The sequence below is a fragment of the Salvia splendens genome, chromosome 22 (assembly GCF_004379255.2).
Source record: "Salvia splendens isolate huo1 chromosome 22, SspV2, whole genome shotgun sequence".
Taxonomy (NCBI): Eukaryota; Viridiplantae; Streptophyta; class Magnoliopsida; order Lamiales; family Lamiaceae; genus Salvia; species Salvia splendens.
Genome location: NC_056053.1, coordinates 189484 through 215882, shown reverse-complemented (window position 1 = coordinate 215882; position 26399 = coordinate 189484). Strand labels below are relative to the sequence as shown.

The window sequence follows — 26399 nt, the reverse complement described above, 5'->3', positions numbered from 1 at the left end:
TTCACAGTCAGCTGAACACTTGTTCCATGAACCAGCTTTCAACGACATTTAATTCCTGCAGATGCGCGGGAACAAACGTCGTCTACTATAATTACTTACCTAATCCACTATCAATTTATCCCCTGAACAGTTCTAAATCGATAGCATACCAACAAACGATCAATCCTAAGCTATGTTAAAGAGACGATAGTTAAGATTTAACAATACTACATCATTAGCCAAAAACGTAGCATTTTAATTATCAAACACATTATTGGTATCGAACATACGATTCAAGGTGTTAAAACAAATGCACAAGCCTAGATTACAACTCGGAGCAACGAAGAAAGCCTAGCCTACACACATAGTAGAATGTAGAAATAAAACCATATGTGTGATGCTCTCGTCGAGTGGAGTCGGGATTCGGGAATGGATGGTCGGAATAATGGCCGGAATGCCTTCACTCTCTTCTTCCTCTCCTCTCTTCTCTCTCTCTTTTTTTCTGTCCGTCTCCTCCCTTCTCTCTCTCTTTTTTCTGTCTTTTTTACTCCTCAACCGCCGTCTAAAATGCCAAATCGCAGTTGCGCGACTAAAACGCCCGACCGGGCGAATTCAAAGGGTAGAAACGCCCGACCGGGCGAAGTGCTACTGGAGGTGTCGTGGGGAAACGCCCGACCGGGCGTTTTGTGTCGTCAATAATCGCTCGACCGGGCGAACTTTCTGGAATCCTCATGCGTAACGCCCGACCGGGCGTTTTGAACCTCAGAATCGCCCGACCGGGCGAATTCCTTATCTCTGCATGCTTTGCCCATTTCACCTGCGAACTTCCAGCTTCCAACTCTCCTACACTTCCCTACAAATACACTTTGATGAGTTACAAGTACATGGAAAGTGTGTAGTTTAGGGGGAAAAGTATAAGAAATATGCTTCGCATCAAATACCCCCAAACTTAAGCTCTTGCTCTCCCCGAGCAAGGTACATTTTTAACACATAAACTCAACCAAAGCTAACCCGCAAAAAGATTTTCATCAACAAGAAACAAGTAGGGACGTGAGTGACAAAATCCAAACCCCCAACATTTCCAATCGAGATTTCCCACTCTCAAGAACAATCACTCATCCCCCTAGAACGTCAAGTTAAGGTGCACTTCAAAATAAGTCCAAGCATGCGATCAAACAACTCAAACCATCATCATCGACTCATCAAGCACTACTAATCACATAGACACACGGATTTCAAACCGAACTTCTTTAACTCTACCAAGTTATTTACACAACATCCACAAGCATCAACGATAAGGTCCAAGGTCTTGTTTCAAGGTTGTAATGGGGCTAGGGACGAGGTAGGATCAATATGGATAGTGAGCTCAAAGGCTACACATTTGAGTGCCAAAATCTTCCCTCCTACAACTTCCTTCCAAAGATTAACCAACGAAAAATTACAACCAAACCCACACTCCCCCAAACTTGAGATCTATTCCAGACGAGATTACACAAACAAACATAGAAGCTCTATCTTTATTTCATCAACTTATTCTTTTTTTCTGTTTTTATAAAGACCTCGACTTTTGTGAATTTAGAGGTCGTCTTTTTCTTGTTTTTTTTCTTCTCTTAGAACTTCATTCTTTTCACCTTCTATCAAGTCTAGAAAAGTCTATTCTTTACAATCCACCACCTCACACTCACAACTCAAAACACAAAGCTCAACTTGTATTTAGCACCCAAATAGTAGCAGGGTCTATTGATGAGGCTAAAATTAGGCTTATTTAAGTAGCTAAGTGTTTGGCTAAGTGTTTACACAAAGAATAGGGAATTAAGCTCAAGGTGGCATCTAGGGGATCATTTGATGGACTAGGCATGTGATCATTTGGCCATAGAGTTCATCCTAGTGCCTTATCCTCCCAAATCGTTAACACAAACGAACGCAAGCACTTCACTCGATAAAGCAAATCAATCCAAGATAATTTCCACAAGTCATGCGATTTTCATACTCTCCTCAACTCAAGAAATCGGATGTAATCACAACATGCTCTTTCAAATAAATCCTGCACAAATTCCATTCATCCTAGGCTTCAAAGATCAAGAAAAATCAAGCAAGAATTCCCAACCAGAAAGCCGAAGATCTAGCATGCATCCGTCAATTAAATGATTCACAACACCTTAGCAAACACTACACCCAAAAACATGCATCATGCATAAAAATCATTCAACTTCAAACAACCCCCCCAAACTTGAATGCGTCATTGTCCTCAATGCATGCAAAGAAGAACATAAAAAGTAAAGGGACAGAGTACTCCCCCAAACTTGGCATGATATCCATAGTGCATTCGGGTGGGTGGGTGGGTGTAAAAATCCTCTGCGGGTGTGCTTCCTCCTAAGCTCCAATCCAAACTCCATCATGCTCCTACAAAAAGAACAAAAACTACAAAAAGAAACACTCAATTCAAAATAAATGTTAGAGGAAAGAATTGAGCAAACAAAACCTCCAACATATGAAACCAAAAATAAAAACATAAAAACTTGGGTTGCCTCCCAATCAGCGCCTTTGTTTATAGTCGTTGGCTCGACCTCCTTCATCCTTGGTCTACACTTTCGGATTCTCTAGTGTGACCACCTCTTCTGTCTCCATGTCACCTTCAATTCCAACATAGGCCTTCAAGCGTTGGCCATTCACCTTCCAAATGCTCCCATTCTTCTCATCCTGAACATCCACAGCACCATAGGGGTATACCTTGTGCACCACATAAGGCCCCCACCATCTTGACTTGAGCTTGCCCGGAAACAGTTTAAGCCGAGAGTTGTACAAAAGGACCCGTTGTCCCTCATGGAATTGACGAGGCTTAATGGCTGCATCATGTACCCTCTTAGCACGCTCTTTGTAGAGATCAACACTCTCGTATGCATGAAGCCTAAACTCGTCCATTTCATTCATATCACACACCCTTTTCTCGGCTGCAGCATCATAATCCAAATTAAGCTTTTGCAAAGCCCAAAAAGCTTTATGCTCAAGCTCTACCGGCAAATGGCAAGCCTTTCCAAAGACCAACTTGTATGGTGAAGTTCCAATCGGAGTCTTATACGCCGTTCGATATGCCCACAAAGCATCATCTAACTTTTGAGCCCAATCCTTCCGAGACGGCCTTACAACTTTCTCAAGCACCCGCTTTATCTCACGATTGGAGACTTCAACTTGACCACTCGTTTGGGGATGATAAGGGGTAGCAACCTTGTGTTGGACACCATACTTACCTAGGAGGTTCTCAAATAACTTATTGCAAAAATGAGTTCCCCCATCACTGATAATGGCTCGTGGTGTCCCAAAGCGGTTAAAGATGTGACTCTTGATAAACTTCAACACCACTTTAGCATCATTGGTCGCCGAGGCCACTGCCTCTACCCACTTAGAAACATAGTCAACAGCAACTAGAATGTATTGCTGCCCATTAGACTTGGGAAACGGTCCCATGAAGTCTATTCCCCAAACATCGAAAAGTTCTACCTCGTGAATATTATTCATCGGCATTTCATTTCTCCACGAGATATTGCCGGTTCTTTGGCAACTGTCACATCTCTCCACATAGCCTTTTGCATCCTTGAAGATCGATGGCCAAAAGAATCCGGACTGAAGCACTTTAAAAGCCGTTCGCCGTGCTCCAAAGTGGCCGCCATACAACGAATCATGGCATGCAGACAAAATCTGAAGGTGCTCATGCTCTCCAACGCACCTTCGAATAACTCCATCATTACAAATGCGGAAGAGAAACGGATCTTCCCAAACATATGTGCGGGTGTCACTCAAAAACTTCTTCTTTTGGTTAGATGACAACCCTTCGGGTATAATGCCCGTGACAAGGTAGTTCGCCAAATTGGCAAACCACGGCACATATGTTTCCCGAGCTTCCACTTGCAACACTTGCTCGTCGGGAAATTTTTCATTGATCCTCTTCTTTCTTTCATCTTCCGTTTCTTCCAAGCCCTCTAGCCGAGACAAATGATCAGCTACCAAGTTCTCGGTCCCCTTCTTGTCTTTAATCTCCACGTCAAACTCTTGTAGTAAGAGGATCCACCTCACCAACCGAGGCTTTGCATCTTTCTTATGCATCAAATATTTGATAGCTGAATGGTCCGTAAACACTACCACTTTCGTGCCAAGTAAGTAAGCACGAAACTTCTCGAAAGCATACACAACTGCTAGCATTTCCTTCTCTGTCGTGGTATAATTCAGTTGAGCTTCATTGAGTACTTTGCTAGCGTAGTAGACGGCGTGTAGGACCTTGTCTCTCCTTTGGCCTAGAACGGCCCCCACAGCATAGTCCGAAGCATCACACATCAATTCAAATGGCTTCGACCAATCCGGTGTGATAATAATAGGTACTTCGACTAGCTTTTTCTTCAACAACTCAAATGCCTCAAGGCATTTTCCATCAAAGACGAACTTGGCATCCTTTTCAAGCAAGTTGCAAAGCGGCTTTGCAATCTTCGAAAAGTCTTTTATGAATCTTCGGTAGAATCCCGCATGACCAAGGAAACTACGGATGCCCTTCACATTCGTCGGGGGAGGTAACTTCGAAATCACATCGATTTTCGCCTTGTCCATCTCCAATCCCAACTCCGACACCTTGTGTCCCAACACTATGCCTTCTTTGACCATGAATTGACATTTTTCCCAATTAAGCACGAGATTTGATTCTTCACATCTTTGCAAGACCCGTCTCAAGTTTTCTAAGCACAAGTCAAATGAGGATCCAAATACGGAGAAATCATCCATAAAGATCTCCATAATATCTTCATTCATGTCAGAAAATATTGCCATCATGCAGCGTTGAAATGTAGCCGGTGCATTGCATAAACCAAAAGGCATCCGGCGGAAGGCATATGTACCAATAGGACATGTGAATGTCGTCTTTTCTTGATCTTCCGGGGCAATTGCAATCTGATTATACCCCGAGTATCCATCTAAGAAGCAATAGTGGGAATAACCCGCAATCCTATCGAGCAACTGATCTAGGAACGGCAAAGGAAAGTGGTCTTTTCTCGTCGCCGTGTTCAACTTCCTATAGTCCATGCAAACTCTCCATGAGTTCACCAATCGAGTTGCTAACACTTCATTTTTTTCATTAACAGTCACGGTTATTCCCCCTTTCTTCGGTACACATTGCACCGGGCTAACCCACGCACTATCGGAAATGGGATAGATCATCCCAAATTTCAACAGTTTCTTCACCTCTTTTTCAACCACTTCTTGCATGAGTGGGTTCAACCTTCTTTGTCTCTCCCTTACCGGCTTAGCTCCATCTTCCATCAAGATTTTATGCATGCATATAGCGGGGCTAATTCCTTTGATATCGGTAATGGACCATCCTAGAGCTTGCTTGTGCGACTTCAGTAGCTCTATTAACTTGGATTCCTCTTCATCAGTCAACAAAGCCGATACTACAACCGGTAACGTTTCATTCTCACCAAGGAAGACATATTTCAGATTTGTTGGGAGTGGCTTCAATTCAAGCTTTGGTGGTATTTCGATTGAAGGTTTCACTTCCGCCACGAAAGTATCCACCACACATTCATTCTCGAGACTTGGTTGATCAACTTGAGAATCTTCTATTTCATCAAAATCTACTTTAAGTGTCGAACCATAGTCTCTCTCCAAACTTCCTTTATCATACACGCTTCCTTCTATTCTTGCCGAGCAACACATCTTGTCAAAGATGCACTTGTCAAGGACATCAACTCTAAAACACGCTTTTGCATCACTAGGATGCTTCATCGCTTTCTCCACATTAATGGTCACTTGCTCACCATTAATTCTAAACGTGACTGAGTTGTCTTTTGCCCCAAGCAACACGTCTCCTGTGGCAAGAAATGGTCTACCAAAAAGAATTGGTACCTCTTTGTCCTCGGGCATGTCCAAGACTATGAAGTCGACAGGGATGATGAACTTGTCTACCTTGACCAAGACATCCTCTACTATTCCAGTGGGCTTCACAATGGAGTGATCAGCCAATTGTAGAGCAATGTCGATGGGATCCATTCTGTTCTCGAGTCCAATGGCACGTGCCGTTTTCAACGCCATCAGCGAGATTCCCGATCCTTGATCCAACAGACATTTGGTGAAAATTGTATTGCCTATCTCACAAGGAATCACGCAACTTCCTGGATCCCTCTTCTTCATTGGCATCATTCCTGAAATCAGTTGTGAGCAATTCATGCTCAAAGCCACTATTCCCTCGTCTTGAAGTTTCTCCTTGTTTGCCATCATGTCCTTGAAGAACTTGGAGAACTTGGGGAAATTAGTGAAGAGGTCCACCAATGATACATCCACATTCACTTTACGGATCACGTTCATCATCCACTCAAAGCTTTTCTCTTTAGGGACCCTCTTCTTCCTCTTGGATGGATATGGTGGAGGAGGAATGTGATCGGGGAAGTTGAACTTGCTTTTCGGATCTAGTGCTGGACTTGTCATCATCTGTCTCTTTGATTCCATCTCTACACTCTTCTTTCCTTTCTCTTCTACTGAAAACCTTTCACTTACCTCGGATTCTACACCGTGTTCCTTGCTGCCGGATGCAACCTGTTCTTGACCATGTTGGGCACCCTGCACCAACGCGGGACTTCCCTTACATGCCTCGTCCGCCCCTGCGTGCGAGGAATGCAAGCCTAACATCTCATCCGCCCCTGCGTGTGAGATGCCGGAAGTACCTTGGCCGTCCATTGCTGGTGTCGAATCCAACTCACGACCACTTCTCAAGACCACTGCCTTACACTGTTCATTGCCTCTCGGATTAGGTATGGTATTGCTCGGGATGGTGTTAGGAATCCTCGTGTGTGATGCCGTGGCAAGCTGCCCAATTTGAGTCTCAAGATTCCTCATTGTCGCCTCCATCTGTCCAAACTTTTCCACTATTCTTTCCTTGAAATTCTCATTCTCCTTTTGACTCTTAGTCATAAAAGAGAGAATCTGTCCCAACTGATCTTCGACTGATGGCTTCTTCTCATAACCCGGGGGTTGAGTATTGTTCCTCCATTGATTACCCGAGTTGTTGCTAGGACCAGCTTGATTCCATCCCGTTTGTTGAGGCCTCCAATTTTGCTGATTGTTGTATTGGTTGCCTTGATTGAACCCTTGGCGATTGTTGCCAATATAGTTCACATCCTCGACGGGTGGTCCTTGAAGACTTGGACATTGATCAGTATGATGTCCACCTTGACACAACCCACACTTCATAACGGTCACTGCTTGAGGTTGAGGAGTTAGTTGAAGAGATTTCACTGCTTTCGTCATTGAAGACATCTGGGTACTAATGTCCGCCAATTGAGCCTCAATGGCTGTCACTCTTTCCGCATCTTTGGTAGCACCAAATGTATCTCCTACCTTATCAGCCGCTCTTCTTGGATTATGCCAATTCCTTTGGTTGTTCGCCAACCTTTGGAACAGGGCTCTCACTTCCTCGTGAGTTAAGTCGTCCAAGTTCCCATTAGAGCCTGCAGTCACCAAGCCCGTGCCTTCATTATTGAGTCCCTTGTAGAACTTGAGTAGCTCATGCCCTGGAACAAGACCATGGCTCGGGCATTTCCTAAGCAATTCAGTGAACCTCTTCCACGCTTCCGCAAAAGACTCATCTTATTTCTGTCGGAAGGTAGTGATCTCCTCTCTCAACTTCTCAATCTTCATCGGAGAGTTATATTCCAAGAGGAACAACATCTTCAACTCTTGGAATGTGGCTATGTTGTATCCCGAAATAGAATCATACCACGCCCGTGCTTTATCCCTCAGTGAGAAAGGGAATAAGGCCCTCTTAATCTGATGATGGTCCACATTCGGGGGTCGATGAGAGTTCGTCAATTCGTAGAACGTGTTGAGGTGGCTCATTGGATCCTCATCGTCTCGCCCATGGAAGAGATTTCCCCCGTCCACCAAGCTAATGTAATGAGGAGGAATGTTCACGTTGTCATTCGCGTAAGCGAATTCTCCTAGAAAGTCGACTCCCGACCTAAGAGTGTCACCGAACCTTCCTCCAGGTGGTGGGACAGCGTTGTTGTTATTATTGTCGGCCATCGACTCAGCTTCTAGATCACTGTCACTACTTTCAAACAATGGGTTATCTCTGATTGGACTCGGCGAATCCTGTTGAATTTCAAACCCGGCTGAACTTCCTGACCCTTTCCTTCTTTGATAACAGAGTAGTCCAAACGGTGGTGTACCTTGTGATCGCGTGTGCATTCACTTTTTTTTTATTAGTACCTACACAACAGAAAATACACCAAGCACAAGCACAATATATTTCCTAATTACCGAAAGCGAGACCTCTCGACAACTTCGGGGTAAGTACTATCAAAAGTGTGTGCTTAAGTGAAAAACTAAACTACCTAAAAACTAAACTGAAAGTTAGCTAAATATTACCTAAAATAATACACTCCTTCGTCTTCAAGTCCGGACGTGGTAGATGGTTATCACACCGTAGAACACGAACAATGTACATAAATAAACTCAAAAAGAAAAATCAAACAAAATAAAATACAAACTAAAACAATTAAGCATAAACAAGCTATTGCCTCCCCGGCAACGGCGCCAAAACTTGGTGTGGTAATTTAGAGTTCTCAAACAAAGTATAAAGATTATCAAGTTCAATTATTTAAACTCTAATAATACTACACTACTGCAAGAATACAGTATCGTAGTAGTATTTCAAGTGTCGATCCACAGGGAGGCGAGATTGCTTACACTTAATAAGACGACACAAAGCATGTAAATATTTTGTTTTGATTTTGAGAAGGTTAACTAACTTAAGCTACTAAAGTGAGGTTTTTAACACGTGAAAGACAAGTCACTCCAAGTTGCTCTCTAAGCTTGCGTTGTTACACACCATTACAACGAACCATACGACAGGATTAAAATTATCAACCTAATCGCGTGCACTGAACATGTCTACGACGTATAGTTCACAGTCAGCTGAACACTTGTTCCATGAACCAGCTTTCAACGACATTTAATTCCTGCAGATGCGCGGGAACAAACGTCGTCTACTATAATTACTTACCTAATCCACTATCAATTTATCCCCTGAACAGTTCTAAATCGATAGCATACCAACAAACGATCAATCCTAAGCTATGTTAAAGAGACGATAGTTAAGATTTAACAACACTACATCATTAGCCAAAAACGTAGCATTTTAATTATCAAACACATTGTTGGTATCGAACATACGATTCAAGGTGTTAAAACAAATGCACAAGCCTAGATTACAACTCGGAGCAACGAAGAGAGCCTAGCCTACACACATAGTAGAATGTAGAAATAAAACCATAGGTGTGATGCTCTCGTCGAGTGGAGTCGGGATTCGGGAATGGATGGTCGGAATAATGGCCGGAATGCCTTCACTCTCTTCTTCCTCTCCTCTCTTCTCTCTCTCTTTTTTTCTGTCCGTCTCCTCCCTTCTCTCTCTCTTTTTTCTGTCTTTTTTACTCCTCAACCGCCGTCTAAACTGCCAAATCGCAGTTGCGCGACTAAAATGCCCGACCGGGCGAATTCAAAGGGTAGAAACGCCCGACCGGGCGAAGTGCTACTGGAGGTGTCGTGGGGAAACGCCCGACCGGGCGTTTTGTGTCGTCAATAATCGCCCGACCGGGCGAACTTTCTGGAATCCTCATGCGTAACGCCCGACCGGGCGTTTTGAAGCTCAGAATCGCCCGACCGGGCGAATTCCTTATCTCTGCATGCTTTGCCCATTTCACCTGCGAACTTCCAGCTTCCAACTCTCCTACACTTCCCTACAAATACACTTTGATGAGTTACAAGCACATGGAAAGTGTGTAGTTTAGGGGGAAAAGTATAAGAAATATGCTTCGCATCAGCCGCCGCCAACGTACGAGGTGGGGTACCTCACGATGAAGAAGCCCTCCTCCAAGCACATGCCGACATGCGTCAAACGGAGGCTCATATTCGACTCCAAAAGGATTTAATTGAAGAGTTGTGGGCGCGGAGGATTGGAAGGCATTAGTTTTTATTTAAATTCATGTAATTTTTTTAAATGTATTTTTTTTTAAAATTATTGTACTTTTTGAAATTTTAATAGTATTATTCATTTTTCCTGTATTTATCTCGTAAATTAAATTCCGTATGTTGCTACAATTGTAAATTAAATTTATATAATTGTTATTAGTAATGTGAATAGACTATGTGAGGGCTATTTGATGTCCAGATGATGTGGCAGGAGGATTTTAGTGCTGGATGATGTGGCTGTGGGAAGGCTATGTGAGAGTCATGAGAGGTCCTAGGCCATCGTGGATTCTCTTACTCTATCACCCTCCATGTTCCACGCTATCATTCCGGCGGTCAACGTCTTGAGATTCTCCACACAGGATGCCACGTCAAATGGGTGGCATTTATGTAATTTCCTCAAACGCTAGCGCCATTTTCCAACCAGAAACTCCACACCACCACCCTTTATTACCTGCCTTTTTATCCCTTACAGTACTTTTCTCCACACTTCTCACTCATTACCCACCCACCCCTCTCTCTCTCTCTCTCTCTCTCTCTCCTCACTCATTACCCACCCACCCCTCTCTATATTTGTGGTTGCTGCTCTGTGTCTACTTCGTCGCTGTTTGCGTGGTTTGAAGTTTTTCCCTGGCTGTTTTGTAAGTCTAAAGGTAGGTGTAGCCGCAGATTTTTGTGTTTGGCGATGGAAATGTCTACTGCTAGGGTTTTGACTCCGTTGTTTGGGGGTGGATCTAGTTCAATTTGGAGGTTTACCCCTTTTATGTGTTTGCAGTTGCTACTGTCAATTCTAGGCTTTGTTCAACCATTAATCATGATCTGATCTTTTGTTTCTGTTTCATAGGTGTCTTAGTTCAATTTTTTAACACTCCACTTTAGTTGTTTTTGGCGTGTTTTGCTTCTAGAAGAGATGCTTTGGGTCATTTGAAACTCTGAGCCACAAATTTTGTTTGAGATGAGTTTAAGTTTTTTCTAATGTTAGTTTTTCACTGTTTTCCTAGGTTTTTAAGCGCTATTCGCTTTTGAATTCTCCGTTTAAACTTAGGTCTTTGAACTTTTAACCCAGCAGCACTTGTTTGTATAGTGTTTGTTATTCTCAGTCGTATGTTTCGAACCACAGTCCTGGAAGAATAGTTATCAACTTTACTGTTAAAATAAACTGGTTGTGTTTGTGTGTGATTGTCTACGTAGGATGCCGGTGGGGGTGTTCCTTTGAGTAATTTCTTATATGCTAAATGTTTTTACAGTTGCTTCTACCATGGCAAGAAAGAGGCGAACCGAACTTCCTGGTGGTGAGAGCTCAGAGTCTCAAGAAGCTGGCTCAGGACATGGTGGTGTTCAGCGCTCACCTACTCAACATCAACCACAATCGCAGCAACAACAGCTACAACAGCAAGGGGGATATCAAGGAGCGGGAAGGGGCTTGGCACCCCAACGTGGGGCCTATGGTGGCCGTGGTGGCGGCAGAACAGCTCCTCAGCAGTATTATGGTGGACCACCTGAGTATCAACAGGGTCAGGGCCGTGGTGGTCAGCAGTATAGCCGAGGTGGTGCAGCACGCAGAGGTGCATTCGTGGGTGGCGCCGAAGCACCTTCTGCTGGTGGTCCATCTCGTCCACCTGCTCCCGAGCTGCACCAAGCTACACAGTCACCATATCAAGCTGTGATGACTACGCCTAGTTCTTATGGGGCAAGCTCCTCTACACAGGCACCTGATCCTCTGCAAATTTCAGAAGTAACTGAGCACATCCAGGATCTCTCTATCCAGCAAGAAGTGACTCCAGGCCAACATATGCAACCGGCTTCAAGCAAATCTCTGAGATATCCGCTGAGGCCAGGAAAAGGGACCTATGGCTCAAAGTGTGTGGTGAAAGCCAACCACTTCTTTGCAGAGCTTCCAGACAAGGACTTGCATCAATATGACGTGAGCGGTTCACATGAATTTACTGTCTTTCTCTGTGATTTAAGGTTTATTCTACTTTATCAACTGACTCATCCTTCTCCTATTGAGTGAAGGTCTCAATTATTCCTGACGTTACATCCCGTGGAGTTAATCGTGCTGTGATGGAGCAATTAGTGAAGTTATATAGGGAATCTCATCTTGGTAGGAGGCTTCCTGCCTATGATGGAAGAAAGAGCCTGTACACTGCTGGACCACTACCTTTCGATTATAAAGAATTCAACATAACACTTCTAGATGAAGAGGATGCTCCTGGTGGTGCGAGGTTTTTGTCTCCGCATCTCTTAGACCCTCTTTAATATTTGACTTTTGACATATCCTGTTTTTAGGTATTAGTTGTTTTGCTTTGAACATAATTTTTTTCATTATATCCTGTGTATTGTAGGCGAGAAAGAGAATTTAAGGTGATCATCAAGCATGCTTCACGGGCTGACTTGCATCACCTAGGAATGTTTTTACAAGGCAGACGAGCTGATGCGCCACAAGAGGCTCTTCAAGTTCTGGACATTGTACTTCGTGAACTTCCCACTGCTCGGTATGTGTTTTTGTCATTCGAGGCCTTTTTATTTTAGTTCTTTATACATGCTTTGTGCTGATTATTTTTACTTCAGGTATTCCCCGGTTGGCCGTTCTTTTTATTCCCCAGATTTAGGCAGAAGGCAACCTCTTGGTGAAGGACTTGAAAGTTGGCGTGGATTTTACCAGAGTATTCGTCCTACTCAGATGGGTCTATCGCTGAACATTGGTGAGCATTCTTGATCTGGTACAGACTTTGTTAATTTATTAGATTTTTGTGTATGCTAGGAGTAGTGGTGTAGTAATATTTACTAGCACTGAGTCTTATCCTTACAATTTACTGATCTTTGACAGATATGTCTTCCACTGCGTTCATCGAGCCACTCCCAGTTATTGATTTTGTTGCGCAGCTTCTGAATAGGGATGTGTCAGCTAGACCATTATCTGATGCTGACCGTGTTAAGGTTAGTTTTGATTCTTCAGTTTGATGTGATTTGTTTGGTACCTGGACATTGCTTATAAAACTGCTAGCTTGGGTGTGATTTTCCAACTATGTGTTTGGATATCGTAGTTCATTTATGACTTTCATTGTCTACCATTATGCTTTTAGTGCTTTAATTTTCCCCCATCGTGCTTTTTATTTACTGAAGTACAATTCTTTTGGCAGATCAAGAAAGCACTTAGAGGAGTAAAGGTGGAGGTTACTCATCGAGGAAACATGCGAAGGAAGTACCGTATCTCTGGTTTGACATCACAGGCAACTCGTGAGCTAACGTGAGAGTTAAATTCCTTTTGTTATTATTTTATGCACTTATGATTTTTCACTATTGAAAATGTTTGTGCCTTGAGTTCATTTCATACATGTTGGTTCTATATACTACTATCACTTAATGGAAATAGTGTGATTCCAAATGAAAATAGTGTGATTCCAAATGAATCTGGTGGTCTCAGATTTCCGGTGGATGAAAGGGGTACAATGAAATCTGTGGTGGAATACTTCCAAGAGACCTATGGGTTTGTCATTCAGCACACCCAATGGCCTTGTCTTCAAGTGGGAAATACCCAGAGGCCAAACTACTTGCCCATGGAGGTGTGCAAGATAGTGGAGGGCCAGAGATACTCCAAGAGATTAAATGAGAGACAGATAACTGCACTACTTAAAGTGACATGCCAGCGTCCCAAGGAAAGAGAATTAGACATTCTTCGGGTGAGTCATGTGGTTTTATCTCTGTTACTCTAGTTGTTGTTTATTGTTAATTTCGCTTTGACAGAAATGCACTTTGTTTAGGACACCTGACTCATCGTTTTCTGTTTTGTGTTCCGCGTGTTATGAGATCTGAGTATACCTTTCACCTCACCCCCTCTTAATTTTGCTATCTCTACAGACTGTTAGCCATAATGCCTATGCTGCTGACCCTTATGCGAAAGAGTTTGGAATTAAAATTAGTGAGAAGTTGGCACAAGTTGAGGCTCGTGTCCTTCCTGCACCATGGGTAATGAAATATTTTATTTTTGATTTTTTTTTAATTTTTTTACATATACTATCTATTTTACTTCATGAAGCTTCTTAAAGTTATGTGATCCTTTTACAGCTCAAGTATCATGATTCCGGTAGGGAGAAGGACTGTCTTCCTCAAGTTGGGCAGTGGAATATGATGAACAAGGTAATTTGGTTTATTCTTATTTTTATTTGGCTTTTCAATGGAAAAAATATCTCTCTTGTAGAAGCAAGGCATCATATAAAATACATATATGCTATATTTCGTCTGGTGGCTATTTTCTACTTGTTGGATGTTATATGTTGTAATTGGATTAACAATTTCAATTGTTTGACTTGATGCAGAGGATGGTTAATGGTGGCACTGTCAACAGTTGGATCTGTATCAACTTTGCCCGGAATGTTCAAGATGGTTTGGCACACAGCTTCTGTCATGAGCTTGCTCAGATGTGCATGACTTCTGGCATGGTAGAGGCAGTTTGTAATATGTTTTGTGTTCCATCTACTGTTAACATGTTAACTGTTTCTGAATATATTTATTCACTTGTAGGCATATAATCCTCAGCCTGTGTTGCCAGTCCTGAGTGGTCGCCCTGATCAAGTGGAAAGAGTTTTGAAAGCTAGGTTTCATGATGTGATGACTAAACTGCAGCCACATAAGAAGGAGCTTGACTTGCTAATTGTTATATTACCTGACAATAATGGCTCTCTATATGGTACTGGATAATTATTTCATCAAATGCTTGAATATCTTGTCAAAGGAACTACTCCCTCCATCCACGAAAAATAGTTCCATTTTGCCATTTTAGAATGTCCACGAAAATAGTCTCATTTCTTAAAATAGAAAATGTCTCTCATACTTTTCTCACTTTTTCTCCTTAACTCTCTTGCTTTACCAACTTTTTCTCCTCCTTTCTCCCACTTTACCAATTTCTCATCAAAACCCGTGCCGTCCACAAATGGGACTTTTTTTTGTGGACGGAGGGAGTATTTAGTATGACTCCTAAGTAAATAATTTAGGTTTCCACTGTTCATGTGATATGTAGATATGATAATTTCACATGTTACTCTTTTCAGGTGATCTAAAGCGCATATGTGAGACAGATCTGGGTATTGTATCACAATGTTGCCTGCAGAAGCATGTTTTCAAGATGAGCAAACAATATCTTGCCAATGTTTCTCTGAAGATAAATGTCAAAGTTGGTGGTAGGAACACTGTTCTTGTTGATGCACTTTCCAGGCGTATACCCCTTGTGAGCGACCAACCTACAATTATTTTTGGTGCGGATGTTACGCATCCACACCCTGGCGAAGATTCTAGCCCATCAATTGCTGCTGTAAGTTCTTGTTCTTAATGTTAGTGTATCATATCCTAAACGCATGCTATTTTGTAGTTGTATACTCACTCAAAATTGTTTCAGGTTGTGGCCTCTCAGGATTGGCCCGAGGTCACAAAATATGCTGGCTTGGTTTGTGCACAAAGCCACAGACAGGAGATAATTCAAGATTTGTACAAAACCTGGAATGACCCACAAAGGGGGACTATGCACGGTGGCATGATAAAGTATGTTGGACATGGTTTAATTTATGCATTTTTTTTTCAAATATATCTCTTTCCTTTATTTCATGAATATTTTGAAAAGCTCTGTTCCATTAATATGAGAATTGCAGTCTTCTATATGTCTAAGATGTTATGCTTTTGCAAATCAGGGAACTGCTTATTTCATTCCGCAGAGCAACAGGACAGAAACCTCAGCGTATTATCTTCTACAGGTAATATCTTCAACTAACTTTTAACTCTTAGGTGCGATCTTCTGCAGCTTCGTCTTCAAATTCTCTTCTCATATGTCAATTCACGTGTAGGGATGGAGTAAGTGAGGGACAGTTCTATCAAGTTTTGTTTTATGAACTTGAGGCCATACGTAAGGTTGTAATTTCTACTTTGGTTTTGTCATCGAGAATAGATATACAATTTGATATAAGTTTTTTAAATGATGTTTGTAATGATGGCCATACTCATTTAGGCATGTGCGTCTTTGGAGCCAGACTATCAGCCAACTGTTACCTTTGTGGTGGTTCAAAAACGTCATCACACTCGTCTGTTTGCTAATAACCACAGTGACAGGAATTCAGTTGACAGAAGTGGCAATATTTTGCCAGGTACACTTTTTTTTAATGTGATTCGTTGCTACTTTGTTCTTTTGTTTGGTGGCTGGAGTCCTGATACTTGTATATTTTCTTATGAATGTTGCAGGTACTGTTGTAGATTCGAAGATCTGCCATCCCACTGAATTCGACTTCTACCTTTGCAGTCATGCTGGGATTCAGGTTGGCCATACGTATCATCTTAATTTCTAAATCATGTATTTTTCCGTAATCTGAAATTTGTTTTTCATTGAAATTATAGGGAACTAGCCGTCCTGCTCATTACCATGTCTTGTGGGATGAGAATAAGTTTTCAGCTGATGCCCTTCAGTCACTTACTAATAACCTTTGTTACACGTGAGTTTCTCGATCAATGCTTGCGAGGGTTTTTTACTCGGCAAATTTCTAATCAACTACTGTTTTCTTATCTTGCAGATATGCAAGATGTACACGATCTGTTTCAATTGGTATGTGTATGATGTCAATGATTTATTATCTCTATTCTGCTTGTGTTAGTACCTTGGCTTATAATTTGAACGTTGGCTGTTGTCAGTACCTCCTGCATACTATGCACATTTGGCTGCTTTCCGTGCTCGTTTCTACATGGAGCCTGAAACCTCTGACAGTGGGTCGATGACCAGTGGGGCAGTCCCTGGTCGGGGTGGTGGTGCGGGTGCACGGACTACTAGGGTTCCGGGGGTGAATGCTGCTGTGAGGCCCCTTCCACAGCTCAGGGAGAATGTTAAAAGAGTTATGTTCTACTGTTGAGCGATTACTTTGGCTCCAAAACTGTCATTTGTATTTTGTTGAGTTAGTTCTAATTTAATACTACTATATCAGGATGACTGCTGCTACTAATAATTATGGTTGTGTTTATTGTATTATTCGTAAATTTGACATTTTATCTTTTATTAAAATGTTGTTTATGCTTGCAAGTTCTCCCAAATTTGTTATTGATTCAGCCTTACTTTAAAATAGTATTCCCTGAATCCCGTTACAAGTGAGGTGCCTCACATTGTATATTTTACAAAAATGATAATAAATAGTTAAAGTAAAAATAAAGGGAAGTAAGTAAGAAAAGGTTGTACTCTCTTTTATATTATCTTCTTATTTATTTTATTTTCTTTCCATTTTAACTATTTATTATCATTTTCATAAATGATGGGAGTAAGGGTATCCACTAGGAGCCCGCGGCTATAGCCGCGGGTTGGGGCGGAGGCCGGGCGGGCTATAGTGGAGAGGCGGACACCGAAATGGGGGCGGTAGGGGGCGGACGGGCTTCAGCCGACTCCGGGGCGAGGACGCGGCGAAATGGGGGCAGACGCGGCTATAGGCGCGACGCCTATAGTGGCGGCACCGACCGCCGCGGCTATAGCCAATTTTAATTTTTTTTTACATTTCAATTCATCTATAAATACACCTCACTTCATTCATTATTTTCACACCATTCCAACTCTACATCTATAAAAATTTCTCTCACTACAATTTTAGGTCGGAAATGAACAATTTGTGGAGAGACAGCTGAAATGCTCTGATTCAACAGGTGCAACACCAGGCCGCCCAGGAGGAAGCGGCCCGTTTGGCGGAGGATGCGATCCCTCGTGCCATTACTCATCGGCGGACAATCCCACGAGACAACGTCGGTGCGCACCAGCGTCGTGTTCTTCTAATTACGTATAGCCCGATAAATTTGTTCATAATTACTTGAAACATTATAAAATGAAAGTTGATTATAAAATTTAGGGGCTATTGGAGGTGTCCACTATAGTGGCGAACACAAAATTTTGGAGCTATGGACAATAAAACTGGGGCTATGGACAAAAACTGAGGCATGATTATTGGGCGTGTCCGCCTTATAGTGGACACTCTAATAAATAGTTAGACCATTCACTATAGAAGGATCTTGTCAAAGGGCCCTTATTTTTTTTTATTTGATTATTTTCACGTCGGCATTTTATCTAACTTCTTCTTAAGGGTTTCTCTCTGTGTAGACTATAATGGAAGAGACTATATATGTTTCCATTTAATTTCCACGTCATCAATAATTCTATATTTCAATTGTAATTGTTTCACTCAAATAAAATGCAATAAAATGGTGAATAAGAATAAATTCTAGACAAATAAATTATATAGAAAACATATTTAATTAAAAAATATATGAAATAACTAACCACAAAAACATATATAAGAACCAAGAAAATAATGTAAATAATGAGGTATTAAGGTATATAAAGAGAGTTAAAAATTAAAATAAAATTAATGATAGTATTTTTTTAAATCTCCATATTTCCGGTTGTTTAGTTAAATTTTTAATTTTACACCAAAACTTTTGTATCAAATTTATTCACTATAAAGTTTATGCTCACCATTGATTGATGTTTTATTACAAATTTGCTATTTCAAATCTTCAATAATAATACTAGTAGTATAGAAAAAGTGTTTCATGTTACATACAGTAAATCATGATTCCAGTAACCAACACTTCGATTACTAAAACAAGGAGACGGAGAAGAGAACAAGAGAAAAAAACTGCTTTTGCAGTTAATTTGAATACTTGGAGTCTCAGATTACAAAAAATGATAACAATAGAATCTGAAACACAACTCCAGAAGGCAATCACTTTGATCAGGCCCTGTTCTGCTCAGCATTGGCGTCTCCACGTTCAGATTTGAGTAACTACATGAGTTAAACGAGGCGAGATTATACACGAAAGATGCCAATGCTATGAGCATATCATATGCATGCTCTTTTCCCCGCAGATTCTGACAGCATCACCATTTTGCCCATCGATCCCCTGTTTGAACCATCTACATTTGGTTCTCTGGGCATGTGTATACTGGATGAGTATACCAAGGTAGGGCAGGCATGTTCTCCACGTGGCAATAAACATTACCACGAGGCGTGCCTGAAACAAACCCAAAACCAACTTCTGAATCAAAGTTATTAGAAGCAAATCCCTTAACAATGTTGTCACTATGCCTCTCCGACTCCTCATTAAGCCGGGAGTTCTCCGCGACTTCTATAGACTGTTTTGGAGTGTCTCTTACCACAACAGTCCTCCCAAAGAGCTTGATGCTCGTGTGGAGAATCCAATGTAGATTCTGTCTCCTGCATGCAAACGGAGAATAAATAAGACCCCTAAACGATATTTAGAGGTTTAGGCACGAGTGGAGATGGTTCTATACCATGGTGGATTTGTAAGTGGGAGATAGTTTCAATGGCAAACAGATACCATGCTCCTCTTTGGAAGATGAATGTTGAGCTTCATTGTCAGAAAAAGTATCCGTGGCACATGAAGCAGGTGAGAGTTGCAATTTGTGTACATCTGCAGCCGAGGATTCTAAGATGTCTGAACCAATTGCAGAGAAAACTGAGGTTGGAGAGTAATTCTCTCTTTTGGCAATGGAAACAGCATCACTTGTTCCTTTCCGAGGATAGGGATGCAAGGGTTTCTTTTTTGGCCGAGGAGGGGGGATTGCCTCAGCATCAACAGACGAATCCCTTGTGACCTTGGCAAAGAACTTTTGGGCATGACTCCGGATTTGGATGGCCGTCTTACTGCCCACGTGCTCTGCACAACCATAAAAAAAAGGACTCTACATTTAATGATGGTGAACACTGCAACAAAACCGAGCTTGACATGGTGATGGCGTGGAACAACCCTATACCACACTCACCTTCTATTTGGCGCCAGCACGCCCATACAGCTTGAGAGCTTCAACAAACCTCTGGTGCTCCTCCTTGGTCCACCTCTCTCTTTGTTTCGTGATGGTATAGGCTTTTCTCACCTAAATTATGCAGATGCAAATTATAGCCACACCAAGTTAACAAGTGGCAACAACACCTTACCTTAGGTGCATAGCCGTTTCTATTAACTTGAGCAGCTGTGGATTGAGAGCCAACAACATCCAGGCTTGCACCGGTAGCTTGATCCTGCCAATAAAAGACCATCAGTTAAGAACCATACATACCTTATATTTTCAAGAAAACAAGGTCTTCCCAAAGCATTCGCTTCAAATCAAGATACAGATTTCTCAGCTACCATCTACACCAACCTAGGAGCCTATTAAAGCTCCCCGCGATCACTTTGTACACAAAGGGACGTTCATGATTGATAACAAACATATATAATTGAACATTTTTATCCCCATCGTCATGATTTCACCAATTCTACCATTTTCAATGAGATATACTGTACATCAAACCATTTTGTTCAAACTTAAGATTATACTTGAACATCCCAAAGTTCCAATCCATTTTAGCAACAACTACTAAGCCTATACAGTATACAACTTTAAAAAAAAATCAATCAATCTAGGCTAATCCCCAATAAATCAACTAAATGCAACACTAATTCCTTGTATATTTTTTATAAATGTAAAGAACATATCTCAAAAATTTGATTTAGCATAAATAACATCCAATTACAGAATCTTATAGAACAACACAACTGGCCAGTGGTGAAGAACTCCTAAAACCATAAACCCGTTGGGGCAAAATAAGAGAACTTTGTACATTAGTAGTATTATGCATAAATGGATATATTATTTATACATAGAAAAACATAAATCTTGTTACATAACCAAATTTAGCAAAGCAGACTAAGATATTCATTTGCAAAGAAAATAAACTTGAGACTCTAATAAACTAACCAACCTAAACTTCAGCAGCCATAGCTCCAAGATTGGGCAAAAACAAGAACTGATTCAAGAAAGGCAAAGACTGGAGCTTTACTACTCAAATCACCACCTCCCAAATTTGAGTATGGTATATTAACCGTTAGAGAGGGAGAGAAAAAGAGAGGAACAGTTGCAGACTCAAAGGTGTGAAATCTGACCAGAGAGGAGCTTATAGCCACGTAGGATTATGCTGATTTTTGCCACATATCTAATCTAAATTATCTAATACTCCAATACTACTAATATTAAAATGTAAAATTCTTTTCAATGGAATTGTCCAGAATTTGGAGGAGTGGAAAAGATTGGATCTTTTGGCTGTGGGCACTGAGATTTCTTGTGGCTGAGATTAAACGGGTTCCTGCCACGTGTCCATGTCCCGTATCATTTTCTGAATTCTTGCAAGAATGCCCCCCTCTCTTCTTATCTTTAGAGCATCTCCAATAGCAATAGTCTAGCCATAGCCCAGCCATCAACTCCTCCGGCCACATTATCAGCACTAAAATTCCTCCTACCACATCATCCGGATAAGCAACTGGACAAGCAATAGCTCAGCCATAATAAACAAAATTATAAAAATAACAATCACACAAAATACGGAATTCAACTTACGACACAGATACGGGAAAATGCAATAATTTCATTTAAATTAAAAAAGATACATTAAAAAAATTACAAAATTACAAAATTAAAAAAAAACTAACGCCGTGCAGTCCTCCGCGCCCACAACTCTTCAATTAAATCCTTTTGGAGTCGAATATGAGCTTCCACTTGGCGCATGTCGGCATGTGCTTAGAGGCGGCCGACTTCATCGTGAGGTACCCCACTTCGTACACTGGGGGTGGCCACGCCGTGGCTTGGACCGGCTTCATTATCGTCGTTGGCCCAACTAGTCAGTTGTACACCTTCATCTTCGACAATCATGCTGTGCATGATAATACAGACGTACATTATATCAGCAATGCAGTCGACATGCCACAAACGCATTGGACCCCTAATTGCCGCCCATCGAGACTGGAGCACACCAAATGCGCGCTCCACGTCCTTGCGCGCCGACTCCTGCCGTTCCGCAAAGTAGGCCTTCCTCTCATCTGATGCGCATCTGATCGTCTTCACAAAGACGGGCCACCTAGGATATATCTCATCCGCCAAGTAGTAGCCCATATCATGCTGGTTCCCTTTGGCGACAAAACTGATGGCCGGACCGACGCCCTGGCACTGCTCGTTGAAAATGGGCGACGAGTTGAGGACGTTGAGGTCGTTGTTCGACCCGGCTACCCCAAAATATGCATGCCAAATCCACAGCCGGTAATCAGCTACGGTCTTGAGGATCATCGTGAGATTCTTTCCCTTGTAGCCGGTCGTGTAGAACCCTTTCCAGGCAGCGGGGCAGTTCTTCCTCTCCCAATGCATACAATCTATGCTGCCTAACATACCCGGGAACTCATGCTTCACCCCGTGCATCTGCATCAGCTTCTGGCAGTCTTCGGGTGTAGGGCTTCGAAGGTACTGATCACCGAATATTTCAACCACGCCCTAACAGAAATACTTCATACACTCAAGGGCAGTCGACTCGCCGATGTGGAGGTACTCGTCCCACATGTCTGCCGCGCCTCCGTTGGCCAACTGCCTGATTGCCGCAGTGCACTTTTGAATAGGTGTGTGGTCGGGTCTGCCAGCCGCATCGTGCCTGAAGAGGAAACACAGATATCGACGCTCCAAAGCGTCAACAATACGCATAAACAGGGCCCTACTCATCCTAAAACGCCGCCTGAAAATGTTGGCGTTAAACCGCGGCTCCGGTGCGAAGTAGTCGTCAAATAGCCGCTGATGTGCAGCTACGTGATCCCGATCAATCACTGCTCGGCGGTGGACAACGGGTCGAGGTCGAGGTACCGCCGGCGCCGGCTGCAAGGCACGTTGTATCAGCCGGTCGATCTCTCTGGACGTATAGGCCTCCAACTGTTCGTTCAAACGCCGTTCGAACTCCTCAGCATCCCCACCACTACCACCACAACTACCACCCGCGTTACTCATTTCGCGTTGTTGATCTTGTACAGAAATTAAGATAGAGAGAAAACTCGTTAAAACAAGTGGTTCAAATGAAAATGACGTGCAGATCGCGTATATATAGTGTTTCAAAAATTAAAAAAAATCCCGCTCGCCGATTGGAGCCTGCAATGGCGGCCAGGAGATCGGCGCGGAATCGGCGTGCGCTCGTCGTTTTTCTCGCCGATTTGGCGCTCGCCGGCTGCAATGGTTCGGCGAGCGGACCGGTGCTAAGAATCGGCTAGCCGGTGCGCTCGCCGCTATTGGAGATGCTCTTATTTCTAAGCGCATCTCCAATGGTAATAGGCCAGCCATAGGCTAGCCACAAACTCCTCCTACCACATCATCAGGACAAGCAACTGGACAAGCAATAGGCTAGCCACGATAAATAAAATTATAAAAAACAAATAATTAACAATCACATAAAATACGGAATTAAATTTACGACACAAATACGTGAAAATTCAATAATAATATTTAAATTTAAAAAAAGTACATTAATTAAAAAAATACATTAATAAAAAAAATCTAACGACGTGTAGTCCTCCGCGCCCACAACTCTTCAATTAAATCCTTTTGGAGTCGAATATGAGCATCCACTTGGCGCATGTCGGCTTGTGCCTTGAGGCGGCCGACTTCATCGTGAGGTACCCCTTTCGTACGTTGGGGATGGCCACGCCGTGGCTTGGGCCGGCTTCATTAGCATCGTCATTGGCCTAACTAGTCAGTTGTACACCTTCATCTTCGACAATCATGTTGTGCAGGATAATACAGGCGTACATTATATCAGCAATGCAGTCGACATGCCACAAACGCGTTGGATCCCTAATTGCCGCCCATCGAGACTGAAGCACACCAAATGCGCGCTCCACGTCCTTGCACGCCGACTCCTGCCGTTCTGCAAAGTAGGTCTTCCTCTCATCTGATGCGCATCTAATCGTTTTCACAAAGACGGGCCACCTAGGGTATATCTCATCCGCCAAGTAGTAGCTCATATCATGCTGGTTCCCGTTGGCGATAAAACTGATGGCCGTACCGACACCCTGGCACTGCTCGTTGAAAAGGGGCGACGAGTTGAGGACGTTAAGGTCGTTGTTCGACCCGGCTACCCCAAAATATGCATGCCAAATCCACAGCCGGTAATCAACTACAGCCTCGAGGATCATCGTGGGATTCTTTCCCTTGTAGCTGGTCGTGTAGAACCCTTTCCAGGCAGCGGGGCAGTTCTTCCACTCCCAATGCATACAATCTATGCTGGCCAACATCTCGGGGAACCCATGCTTCTCCCCTTGCATCTGCATCAGATTCTGGCACTCTTCACGGGTAGGGCTTCGAAGATACTGATCACGGAATATTTCAATGACGCCCTGACAGAAATACTTCAGACAATCCAGGGCAGTCGTCTCACCGATGTGGAGGTATCCGTCCCACATGTCTGCCGCGTCTCCTTAGGGCAATTTCTTGATTGCCGCAGTGCACTTTTGTATAGGTGTGTGGCCGGGTCTGCCAGCCGCATATTACCTGAACCGGAAACACAAATATCGACGCTCCAAAGCATCAACGATGCACATAAACACTGCCCTACGCATCCTAAAACGCCGCCTGAAAAGAGGCGCCCTAAACCGCGGCTCCTCCGCAAAGTAGTCTTCATATAGCCGCTGATGTGCAACTACTGTTAGGATTTATATACTAAAAAGCATATTTTGAGCATGTTGCACGGATAGAATTGCTTGTATACAATAAACTCTAAAATCCACTTTTAACCCAAGGCGAGAAGAATTAATTTTATCGCATTGGTGTTTGCTTATGCATTTATAAGATGTTTCTCAAACATTTAAATGTATAAGAAGCAAATAAGTCTAATTCTTCTGCATAGTAGACTGGCCGTGAACGACGTTCACAGAAGGTGACGCAGTCGGTTCTTTGTAGAAGAGAAAATTAATTTCACAACCTAGATAGGCTTTGGCTACCTATCCTGAAAGGTTGCAGTGTCAGTCCGCATGTTTCCTTACCTTAGGAAATAAACGACACTGGTGTGGTATAGCACTGAAGGATCTAACAGTTGAGATAAGTCTTTCTTGCTATTTACTGAAAGACGAGGTCTCGATGATTGTTATTTCTTAATCATTGTTGACATAACATTGAGCATACGATATTGATTATGCGCTACTTTGAATTATCAAATGGTGCAGATTTTTCGCAATCCAAGAATCCTAGTATCTTGGGTAGTGGTGATCAATGTCTAGAGGTGCTAGTATTGTTATTGCAATGAATCGTGTGCTGGGTTAGTCCAGTTTGATAATATCCTCAAGAGGTGTTCGAAAAAGGTTTTATTATTCAGAAACCCGGCCGGTTGGAATTTATTCCAGAATAATAAATAAAGATTTTGAACTAGACAACTCTTGGAAAATATATTAATTAATTAAAGTCAAATAGCAAACTTAAATTAATTAATGAATATTTATATCTTAAACACGGGAAATAATAAATTAAAGAGGTAAAGCCCCGGATTACTCGTAATTTGGAATTGGACGGACAGTCAATATTATTATACTATAGTGGATGATAATAATGTTCTATTGGACTTGTATTTAATTGGGGCTCAATTTAATTAGTAAAAGTCCAACAGGTTTGGCCCAAGTCCAACCTCCATAGATCCCTAATCTGGCCCATCATAACTCTATATAAAGGAGACTAAATAGAAGACAAAATGAATGAATTTAATCATTAAATTTTCGTGCTCCCTCATTTTCCTGAGGAGACGGAATTTTCATTCCCTTATGGTGGGAATTTTGTCTTCTGCCTAGTCAAACCCTTTTCGATTTTGACAAGCTTTGCCCACCCAAAGGTCATTATCTGAGTTCGGGATACAAATTAGAAGATTCGTGGTTGAGTACGAAGAACATCACGTGGAGAAGGCGCAAGCAATCGACGATTCTTTGGAGAATCAGAGCGGTAATTCTAAACTTTAGAAATTCATGAATTAGGGTTTAATTTCCTTAAGCATGAATTTATGTGCTTTCTAGCATGCAATTGATTGTTTTAACATGTGATAAATTGATCCCATAATCTGTCAAATAGATCCATATGTATGATTTATTTGTGAATGCATGACTTCCGCTGTGCAAGGGGCACCAAACCCCAACAGCTACGTGATCCCGATCAATCACTGCTCGTCGGTGGACAACGGGTGGAGGTCGAGGTACCGCCGGCTGCAAGGCCCTTTGTATCAACCGGTTTATCTCGCGGGACGTATTGGCCTCCAACTCTTCGTTCATTTTCCGTTCGTACTCCTCAGCATCACCACCACTAATACCACCCGCGTTTCTCATTTCACGTTGTTGCTCTTGTACATAAATTATGATGGAGAGAAAACTCGTTAAAACAAGTGGTGCGAATGAAAATGACGTGCAAATCGCTTATATATAGTGTTTCGAAAAATTTTAAAAAAAATTGAGCTGGCTGATCGCTCGCCAATCGGGAGCCTGCAATGACGGCCAGCTGACCGGCGAGCGGATCGGCCAGCACCCGAAAATCGGCGTCAGGTCGCCGATTTTTTTGCCGAAATGGCGCT

At 42.4% G+C, this 26399-nt stretch overlaps 1 protein-coding gene, 1 non-coding gene and 1 pseudogene across 2 annotated transcripts; 2 read left to right on the top strand and 1 right to left on the bottom strand.

The window, feature by feature from the left end:
- Positions 1-7534: 7534 nt before the first annotated feature.
- On the top strand, positions 7535-7641 carry LOC121788127. Its single transcript, XR_006047579.1, has one exon. It is a non-coding gene; the product is annotated as a small nucleolar RNA R71 (small nucleolar RNA).
- Positions 7642-10470: 2829 nt separating this feature from the next.
- On the top strand, positions 10471-17035 carry LOC121787218 (protein argonaute 1-like). The gene is made up of 21 exons (XM_042185896.1): positions 10471-10634; positions 11229-11905; positions 11998-12206; positions 12327-12476; positions 12553-12686; positions 12812-12921; positions 13125-13231; positions 13409-13664; positions 13843-13950; positions 14050-14121; positions 14301-14423; positions 14506-14671; positions 15033-15292; positions 15377-15519; positions 15666-15728; positions 15819-15882; positions 15980-16115; positions 16210-16283; positions 16363-16457; positions 16536-16567; positions 16654-17035. Exons 2-21 carry the CDS (start codon positions 11240-11242, stop codon positions 16866-16868), a joined length of 3183 nt encoding a protein of 1060 aa, XP_042041830.1. The 5' UTR covers positions 10471-10634; positions 11229-11239; the 3' UTR covers positions 16869-17035.
- Positions 17036-18563: 1528 nt separating this feature from the next.
- Positions 18564-20145, bottom strand: LOC121787767 (annotated as a pseudogene).
- Between the last annotated feature and the right edge of the window lie 6254 nt (positions 20146-26399).

Bases quoted from the DNA above. Each gene is read 5' to 3' on its own strand.
- LOC121787218 (XM_042185896.1), top strand. From the start codon at position 11,240: ATGGCAAGAAAGAGGCGAACCGAACTTCCTGGTGGTGAGAGCTCAGAG. The intron at 15,293-15,376 runs GTAAGTTCTTGT...AAATTGTTTCAG, and splicing joins CTAGCCCATCAATTGCTGCT to GTTGTGGCCTCTCAGGATTG. The intron at 15,883-15,979 runs GTTGTAATTTCT...ATACTCATTTAG, and splicing joins AACTTGAGGCCATACGTAAG to GCATGTGCGTCTTTGGAGCC.